The 10,476-nt window shown below is 38.7% G+C and overlaps 1 protein-coding gene across 6 annotated transcripts; it reads left to right on the forward strand.

The window, feature by feature from the left end:
• The first annotated feature begins 5,922 nt into the window (after positions 1 to 5,922).
• Positions 5,923 to 10,390, forward strand: LOC115794834 (uncharacterized). Of its 6 annotated transcripts, none has more exons than XM_030750495.1 (5): positions 5,923 to 6,046; positions 7,685 to 7,776; positions 9,153 to 9,263; positions 9,754 to 10,027; positions 10,168 to 10,390. In XM_030750495.1, the coding sequence occupies exons 1-5, from the start codon at positions 6,044 to 6,046 to the stop codon at positions 10,294 to 10,296; spliced, it is 609 nt and encodes a 202-aa protein (XP_030606355.1). In that variant the 5' UTR covers positions 5,923 to 6,043; the 3' UTR covers positions 10,297 to 10,390. The 6 variants fall into 6 exon arrangements, 4 of the variants coding, with proteins under 4 accessions (XP_030606355.1, XP_030606356.1, XP_030606358.1 ...); XM_030750496.1 differs by having other exon boundaries at positions 10,171 to 10,390; XM_030750498.1 differs by having other exon boundaries at positions 9,817 to 10,027.
• Positions 10,391 to 10,476: the final 86 nt, after the last annotated feature.

Consider the following 10,476-nt stretch of genomic DNA (forward strand, 5'->3'; position numbering starts at 1 on the left):
TATGTATATGATATAATGTTGCTGGCTATATATTGTCATTCAGATTGTCTTTTGTTAGCGCCTAAAGATCACTAATTGTGTGAAAATGCTCATTTGTTTGCATCATTGTCCACCTGTAATTTGCTTTAAAACATATCACTTTATTTTTACATGGCACAGTAAGCTTAATTAATAAACAGCTTCATGTTCACTGTGTGTTTGACAAACCTGTTGATCTATTCAGATGATATTTCTCTAATATGTACATGAAATAGTTTTCCCCTAAAAATAACCCAAATGAATTATTATAGCTGAGTATTGTTGTGTTTATTGTGTTTGCAGCTCATCTTGATATTTAGCTGTCATGTGGGGTGCAATACCTGTTTGACACTGGCAGAGAAGATCTAACAAGTTCTTCATGTGTGCACGCACAGTCAACTCTGAGTATGTTTTCTTTACAAATGTGACTCCATTTAAGGGACAATAAACAGGCTTTCCAGTAGTGTAAGATTTATTTAAGCAAAGAAATAATCAACCAAACACAAAATTTACTTTTTGTGCTTTTTATTATATATTAGACACATTTATTTCTCTTTGCACAGATTGCATATACACATATTACACAGTACTATAAGTTACACATCAGCTTTCATAAATATGTTTTATTTTCTCTTCTATAGCCTTGTCCTTGGGCTTTGTTGCCCTCTTTTGGTGAAGCCTGCAGCTGATCCAAAATGCTGCAGCTAGAGTTTTGACAGGGATTAGAAGGAGAAAGCATATTTCTTCCATACTGACTTCTTTTTACTGGCTCTATGTTAAAGCCAGAATTTAATTTAATATCCTTCTTTTCACAAGGCCCTTGGTCATGTTGTTATAGGCCTAGGCTGTTGGGGGGCTCCCAGTGATGCACTGCGTATTTCTTTTTCATTCACCTCTTTTTACTCCGTTTATACCCCACTCTGGATTTATTCATTAGTCATTATTAATCTCTGGCTCTCTTCCACAGCAGATGACTGCCCCTCCCTGAGCCTGGTTCTGCTGGAGGTTTCTTCCTGTTAAAAGGATGTTTTTCCTTCCCACTGTTGCCAAATACTTGCTCATAAATGGTCGTTTTGATTGTTGCAGTTTACTGTGTAATTAATTTATGGTCTTTGCCTTACAATATAAAGGACCTTGAATTTGTTGTGATTTGGCCCTATATAAATAAAATTGAATTGATTAAACTTTTTCCATAACTGGGTCAAGGTCAGAAGTCAGAGGTGAACTTTCTGTAAATCTTGCCAATGAGATAATTTGAACGATTTCATTTAGGAAGTTCAAATTTACACCATAGATGTAACTACTAGAATTCTTTGACAAGTTTGAAACTCAGTGACCTTGACCTCAATATAAAGGTAAATTATGGGCATGTACAATAGAACCTATGTGTCATCTCTTTGTTCAGTGTTTGGGGCAGGGATTGGTGTGCCTGGCACCACAAGATTGAGACTAAAGTTATTAGTAAAGTTTTCACTGTTGAATTGCAACAAAGAGACAAGGACTGTTTTCTCACAGATTTCAGTGTAACCTGACTTTCTTTCAACAAGAAGAGTTGCCCCCTGCTTACTATTAGAAAGACTGCAGGTATAATGCACTTCTGCTCTGGTTTCACTTTTCAGAACTGGCATCTAAATTGATTTACTAAATTTTTTACTTTCTAAGGTTGAGTATTGACACTGATTTTTTTTCTAGGAGTTTTAGAAAGTGATCTTTGTAAAGGAAACTAAAAACATTGAAATTTCTCAAAAAATAATCCAATCTTGATCTAATATTCTGTGTGAGATTACATCTATATATCATGTATAGATTAATCACAAATAAACTGTTGTGATTCGTCTCTTTTCAGCCACTTTGTTTAAGTTTCTTTGATAAAAACTCTTCCATCAGCTTGTTTTCTCCACTTGAGTTGAACATCAGTCACATTCTGATTCCTTAGCCACTGCTTCATCTGTGGAACAGAAAATATCCATATTTATATCTATCAGAGCAAAATGACAAAGCAAAAAGTACTTATTTCACATCTTGGATATTTTTTTATATAATTTAAAAATAAATAATCTAGATACACTATATTATGGTGCACTATAACTGAACTAGATGTGTGAAGATCTGTTAGACTTACTTGCTCCAACATGTTTTCTTGTATTAAAGGGTTCTCTGAATCCTGTGTGCTGATCCTCAGTTTAATGATCCTCTGTTTTTTTACTTCTATAAAGAGAGATAAAGAGGATGTGTTTAGGATTGTCTATTCATTTCGCACATTTTTGTTGTCATGAAACAAAAAAGACTGATAGAATAGAATAGAATGCTGTTATTGTTATTATACAGGATGTACAATGAGATTGGAGATGATGATAGTTGATCTCTGAAAATCATGGTATTCTAGCCAAGAACTTTACTCACTGCAGTCACAGAGGAATGGATATGTGTCTTCACATCTCAGTTCATCCCATCTACCTGAATCTGTCTTCACCAAGCCATTACAGTTGTAAATGTTAGACGACACTTCATGGTTTGCTTTCCAGTATCTAAACGAGGAGTCAGTTTGGTCTGACCACTCCCAGGAGTCTTTGAAGTGGCCAACCCAGGCCCTATGGCCACCGACTGCGTTCCAGACCATCTGGTACTCAGCATCATTCCTTAGACTGGTCAGGTCTGTGTAGTGTGTTCTGCAGTACTCACGAGCACCGATCCAAGTCAGATATTGTGTAATAAGGATGTACTGAGCTGCACCTTGTTTTGTTCCTATAAAGAAAAGCAAATTATGCTCCTTTTACTTCAACATTTCACAAACTCAGTTAAAACATTTGTTAGGTAGTGTCCATCCCTAGGCTCAGTGCTGTGCTATGTTACAGTTCTGCTTCCTTACTTGAAGTAAAGAATTTCAGAACAGCCACTCCTACCTGTCTAACTTTTGTTGCACTTATATCATCTAATTTTCTACTCCTCAGTATTAGCTTCAAGCATTAGTCCTCTCAGTAATTAAACTGTCTGTTCAACAATCATTTATTAACTTTTCAGCATTTCATAAGTGTTTGTGCCCTTTCGTGATATTGAAATGTTGCCTATAAGTCAAGAATTGCAATTTTGTTTAGCCTGTTTTGCCTATCCACCTACCTGGTAAATTAACTTAATCCAGTAAGCAACAAATTCATCTTCATGCACCTTTCTCTGCATTAGAATACATTTATAAAAACAGACCTATAGAAAGCCTTATAGTAATGAAAACATGTCTTTGTACCAAAAGGTTTTATAGTTTGAAAAATTATCATTACACAAACTGTTCACAGTTGCCAAAATCACAGATGAACAAATAAAATGATTTTGTCAGCAGTTTCTCTGAACATTCTTGATTTGGTATATAGGTTCATATCCATCTTGAAGATAAAGTGTAATTACTTTGATGATTCACTGACTTTTTGTTATCAGTAAAAACATTTTATTCCATGACTGGAGGTTATAATCACCTCCTTAGAGAACTGACACTTGCATGTAAGTGAAACACTGACTCACCATCAAAGCAAACTGCATAATAAAAGTAGCCACAAGTTTGTGTTTGCAGTTTCCCATTTGTGAAACATCCACAATCGTAGATGTTTGTTGGTGAGCTCCAAAGAAAATAATTTTTCTCTCCCTCTTTGTAGAACTCTTTGCCTGTCAGAGACCAGAGATACCTGGAAGTGGTCCCTCTCCAAAGCCCGATCCACACAGCAGCATCGTATTTGTCTTGGACAAGTTCAAGCACCGCTTTCATCTCGCTCATGTCGCTGATGGTGGCCAGGTCAGAACATTTCTCTCTGCAGATACTCTGTGCTTCATGCCAGGTTTTTGGTGTTTGGAATAAGACAAACTGTGACTGGAGGCCATGTAAAGATTGAAAACACAGCCCTGTGGAAGAAAATCATCCACAGACTAAACACTTAAGCTGTTTTAAACCACACTCAGATAATCAGTAGTATTTCTTCTTGTCAAAACTATATTCTTACCTAGAAATGCAATTATAAATTTCCACTCCAACATTCTTCTGCTAAGAGAGGCGAGGTGACGCCGAGCAATTCAGGGAGCAACGGCAGGTGAAGTGATTGGTACACCTGCTGGTGTTTACTTATGAACTACTCCTTTTTTTCTTTTTTTTTACACAAGTGTGGATGACACAAGCAAACCACACCCATGTGCACGTGTGTGACACACACACACACACACACACACACACACACACACACACACACACACACACACACACACACACACACACACACACACACACACACAGGGATTTCACAGTTGATGTTGGGCTGTGTACTGAGCTAAGGACAGTTTTTGAACTAAGTTGTTTTCAGGAGTCAAGAGTGCTAGGTCCTCCCAGGCAAACTCAAAGAGAGTGTTTATTCAGTGTGTGTTCCCTTTCTGCAGAAAACTGCAGCAGGACGTGCTGCTCAATCTCGAAAGTTGACGCCCAGCAACTGGACATGTGATCACCACCAGGCTTTTGAGGATTTGAAGACAGCGTTGATGTCCTCTGTGGTTTTGGCTCATCCTGACTTCACTCGACCCTTTGTCTTTTACACCAACACCTCCATGGATGGACTAGGAGCAGTTCTTTCACAGGTTCAGGAAGGTGATTGTGTGGCTGGACCAGTAGCTTTTGCCAGTAAATCCCTTTCCCATGCTCAAAGGAAGTATCCTGCTTATCGCCTTTAATTCCTTGGATTAGAATGGTCAGTGTGTGACAAGTGAAACTGGCATCCTATATATTTGACATCAAATACGTTCCTAGCTCTAAGAATGTTGTTGCAGATGCACTGAACTTGGCCATTTGTAAGGTCTACTGCGGGGGAACAGTTGCTTTGCTGCCCCTACAGTGATCTCTTTGGGGAAGCTCTTCCCATCTCTGCTGGCTCAGTCCAGGAAGCTTTTAGGCAGTCAAACTCCAATCAACATCTCTGCAACAGCCAGGCCGTGTTCTTATCCAGGTACACAATAATTTTCGTATTGTATTTGTTTGTTAAATGCCTCTGGCAATGTTGTAATGTGGCCAGATCATGAGAGACGAGCCTGAGAGCGCTGTGCTTGAGCTGCCCCGTACTGAGCCAACCTGCCTGACCAGTATATGTTCTGTTCTTATCCAGACAATAAAACGGATCACATCTTAAAGATAACCAAGCCTTCGTCTATTATTACTACACAACGCAGAATCGAAGAGGTTTATTTGGACCAGCCAGTTACAGTGTAATTGTGCCTGGTTACACATACACACATCATATATAAGAAAACAAAAACATTATGACATATAATGCTTTGCTACTTCTGGGCCATGTGGTGGTGGCTTTCTCTCAGAGCATGGTCCAGCATACAAACACTTATGGTGCACGGCGTTGTATTTAGGGTGAGCTTCTAGTCTGTCTTGCAGTTTGGCTCAGAGGGGTCTTAATCCAGCCCGATACGCGCTCTGAGACGCCATCCTCCTCATCTAACATGAGGTCAGTGGTGACACCGTCCCAGAAGGCAACCTCCTTCACTGCCAGGACACTCGCCCTCACCTCCAGCAGCTGCTGACACAGAGCACACATTAAGTCATTATAAAACTGTATGAAATATTGTGAAAAATCAGGAAACTACACTGAAAGTTTGAGTCAAAACTTTCCGAATTGTAATGCAATATTTTTTTTGTAAAACTATTCTTTTAATTTAAATGACTCATTTTTTTCTCATGAAAAAAAAAATTATTTGCAAAACCTAAATTTTTATTTGCATGTCAGAAATCTTTGGTTATGATTCTCTAACTTTTGGTTTTGACGTTCCGTTTTTTTTGGTTGAGGTGAGTGTTTTTTGAACTCTCGGAACGTGAACATCCTGGGGCGGGGCCTAAAGCTAAACGATGTAACACGTGTCCCTATTGGTTAGCGCTGACTAAAGCGGCAGCCTCTGATCCCTCCCACCTCTGAACTTTGAAGCAAAGCCGCAAGCCCTGCAGTTTTGGGTAGAGGACATCAACGGTAAAGAAAGGCGGTAACAGCAAAAGTGAATGGTAAGTAATCTTCACAAATTTACACTGTTTAACACCTGCTAACGTGTCCATCCCTTTTTCAACGAAGAAAGTCGATATTATCTTGTGTGCCGCGGTCCCGGTTAGAATAGCATACTAGCTAATGTTGGAATCAAAGTGCATAAACTAGGCTTGTGTAATGTTCGCCTGTCTTTATGTTGAATCCGTTAACTAGCGCACCTTTGTCGAGTTGCACTAAGCGTGGCAAAATACCAAATGTATCTGGAGGAAATGTGTGTTAAAAAACTGTTAGTTAATGCCTCCGTGTGTGTACTAACTAGCGGTGATGCTAAAGTGGGAAAACACACCGGACCGCTGCACCACAGTGTGTCATTAGGCCCACGTTAATCCACACCACACGTGTCAAGTCACTGTACAAACAGATTATTAGTTGAAGCTTGGAACTCTCTGCTCGTACTAGAGCCTAAAAGAAATCCAACCAGACCCGGCCTAAGCCCATACACATTGTGTCAGATCACCTTTCTTCCTTGTTTTCCAGTCACACGGTTGAATTTTCTGTTATTCAGAATTGCAATGGAATGATATTACCCTCTCTTTTACACAGAATGGAAAACCAATTGGACAGTTCCCAGACCCATGTATGTTGCTGCCTAATTGCATTTTGATTTATTTAATTTGGTCAACACCAAAAGTACTATGCTGTATTAGTTGCATGTAAAATCATAACCTTGTGGAATTTATTAAATGTGTAATGGTTAATAAATATGTTGTGTCATTGGGTTTTTTTGCGGCATCAGCTTTTGCAAAGAGTTAGGAATAGTGATTTCTACACTCAACAGGCAGCCCATCGACTTTGACTACTTGCACTTTGTCTGTTCTCAGGAGTTGCAGTTTCTTAGAGCTGGAGCAGCTTATCTTGACCTTGCGGATACAGTGGTTAAGAATTTTCAGAGGTTGACTGAAATTGTCAGTTCTTATGCCTCAGCTAATGCCTCTGCCCCAAGATTATGCAATGTAGCTCAGGTTGAACACAGTGGGAATGCAGGGAGACCCAAAGTCAACATAGAAAGTGAAACTCTCACAGATCTACTTAGTAGTGGTTTACCATTGACTTCCTTATGTAGCCTTTCTGGAATTGCAAGGTCAACTTTGTACAGAGTTTGAAATAGCATGATCTGTCTGTAAGAAAATGCAGCATTTCAGATGATGCATTAGATCAGAAGGTTAGGTCTATAAAGACCAGAATGCCAAATGCTGGCTACAGATTAGTGAAAGGGTCTCTTCAAGCAATGGGTGTCCGGATTCCTTGGAAGAGAGTGAAAATGTCCTTGCAGCGTGTGGACGGGGCAGGAATTATTGCCAGAATGGTCCAGCTAGCTTGCATTGCAAGACGGCAATACTGTGTTCCAGCTCCCTTATCTCTTGTCCACATCGATACAAATCATAAGCTCATCAGGTTTGTATATCTAATACATAAAAAAATATATATACATATATTCTGTTGATGATAACAATGTGTATGATCCTAGGTACAACATTGTTGTCTTCGGAGCAATTGATGGCTTTTCAAGGAAGGTAAGGTTTTTTTTTTTTGTTTGTTTTTTGTTTTTAAATATTTTTATCACTTGTGTCTGTTTAATTCTAAAAATTGTCCTACAGATCTTTTACTTGGACACGGCTGGCAACAACAAGGCAGAGACAGCGTTTCATTTCTTCATGGATGGGGTTTGTAAACATGGATGGCCATCAAGGCAAGTTAATTAAGGTTAAAAAAGAGAACACAGATTGTGTAGGATGATCTTGAATTACACTGATTATTCTTCAGTAAAACTTTTATGTTTTAAAACCCAAAACAGCATGTTGGAGCAGTGCTGAGTATTTCTTCTGGTACATAGTGCCATTTTATATCACAGTCAAGTAATTTTTACTTTCAGTTCTTAGAAAAAAGCTGTATATATATTGTTGAAGTTTCAAAAACTTTGTGTTCGTTTCTGATTGAGGAGACGTGAGTCAGCTGATTCCTCTCCAAGCATTTATTAGGAGCATCAGGGAAGGTGGGACATTATCAAGCAATGACCAATTCCAGGGTGGAAATGGTAATGATCTAACATTTAGATCTTGGTTGGATACCTTTGAATGACATCAAACAAAATTAAACATAGTGGATTAGTTCCACAGTTATGTTCTGCCCTAAATAGGTACACTAGTGATACATAGCATATTTTGTGGTATTAAATTAGTGGTGGGGGTCCTAAATAGACACTTCTGATACTTAGCATTGTATGACATACAAGGTGGGTGTCCTGAATGGATATGCCATTGATGGATCTTATTATCAATATACATTGCCTGAGTACTTTTCTGAACAATACAGAAGGAGTCGTCTTCTCGCTGTTATATGGGGCAGATGCAGCTAAGCTGGCTAGTTACATGCTGTCCAGTCTGAGCCAGCTGGTTGTATCTGATTTTCCACATACTCCTGTTCTGTTAAAGTGCCATTTAGAAAGCACTCATACCCCTCTACAGGCATCTGGGCCCCCCCTCTTGAATTACAATTTTCCTACCTTGACAATATCAGACAATAAAGATCTTGCATCATAATCATAACCATATCTAACACATTGAAATTGGCCTCTGTCTCTTAAAGAGCTTCTACTGTCTGACACATCAGATCAGTGCTCCCCCATGATGCAGTTTACAATTGGTAGGAGTAGCGTTGCACTGAGAGGTAGTTCCTATGATAAGCTCAGCAGACAAGGTGTCTGCTTGTTGCTCCTGATGCTAGTCTGGTGGTGCTTACATTATGACATGATGTAAAGCTCAAAAAGCTAATTTTGCATATTGTCCCCCCTTTTAACATATTGAAAAACCTATTTTGTTACCGAGGCAAAACCAAAAAAGCAATTTGCAGCCTCAAGTGTCATATTTGGGCATTGCTGTTTGCACAACAGATGGGATTATTTACTTTAATTTTCTTTTGCCTTTTCCCTTCATCCATCTCTATCTGCATCCTCTTCTTTTATTTGTACTTCTTCATGTCCTCTTTTACAGCATATATACATACATACATCTTATTGTAGAATAGGTGAGGATGTTGCAAAATGTAACTTTCCACTTTGTCTTATAGAGTTCGAGGTGATCACGGGGTTGAAAATGTGGACATTGCAAGGTGCATGTTTACTGTACGAGGTACTGGACGTGGCAGTTTCATTGCTGGGAAAAGTGTTCATAACCAGAGGTAACATACCAGAAATGATTTCTTTTTTTTGTCTTTCCAACAAGAATCTAATATCTATAATAAATATATAAATGTCTGCTACAACACTCACTGACAACATTTTCCTAATAATACAGGAAAGAAAACTGGCAGATCTGCTGAAAAGCATAGTAAACAAAAGACCCAACAGGTTGTGAATGACTCGTGTTGCTCCTATTTTGTGGAATTTGCTAAGCTCCCTTTTGGAAAAACATATAAAGCTTTAATGGTAACATCTATTTTAAATATTGGAGTAATTTCCCATTGTTTATTCCTGACCTTATATTTGTTCTGATATGTTTTTTAACTACCATGTGAAACCGAAGCCAAATTTCCACATTTGTGAACAATAACAATAATAATAATTAATGTTCACTATACAGTTATTTCAAAAAAAGAAAGTTGCCTGATTTTGACAGTTTTAATGTTTTGTCTATATATACGCCTTTTTTTTTTTTTTTTTTTTTTTAAGAATTGAACGCCTATGGAGAGATGTTTGGAGTGTAACTTCAAAGTACTACAACTTGCTCCACAGTTTGGAAGAAGAAGGTCTCATTGACCTGTCGAACGCTGTCCATCTGTTCTGTGTGGGGTATGTCTTTATCCCACGACTACGAAAAGATTTGCAAGTTTTCGAGGAGAGTTGGAATTCTCATCCCTTGAGAACAGAGAGAAACCTTACACCCAGTCAACTGTGGATGATCGGTATGCTGCAGGAACCAGTGTCAGAACCAGATCTGGCAGAGGTATGTTTTGCGTGTTTTATTTGGATTTAATTGTAAGATTCAGGCTTCATTCATATGACAGATGACTACATGGATGTATAGATTTTTATTTGTTTTCCCTCTAATTAATGTAAGTAATCTGTCCATGGCTTTTGTCAAAGCAGATCCAGCATGCTGAGGAATGGCTGTCCCAAGAACAGCAAAGTGAGATGTTGAACGAGGGGTTAATGTGCCTGATCTCCAGTGCCCGCTATCAACTGAGAGACTGCATGCGCTCCAACAACAAGTAAACCCTTTGGCAGAGTCTGACTCACTTGGCCAAGACATCTATGTAGAAGCTCTTGAAGTGGCCTTTGGTTGATGTGAGATATATAAAAAAAAAAAAAAAGACTGCTGGAGATAGGCACCAGCCCCCCTTGCAACCCTGCTGGGATAAACATGTTAGATCACAGATGGATTTTTTTTTTTTT

This window comes from Archocentrus centrarchus, chromosome 16, assembly GCF_007364275.1.
Source record: "Archocentrus centrarchus isolate MPI-CPG fArcCen1 chromosome 16, fArcCen1, whole genome shotgun sequence".
Taxonomy (NCBI): Eukaryota; Metazoa; Chordata; class Actinopteri; order Cichliformes; family Cichlidae; genus Archocentrus; species Archocentrus centrarchus.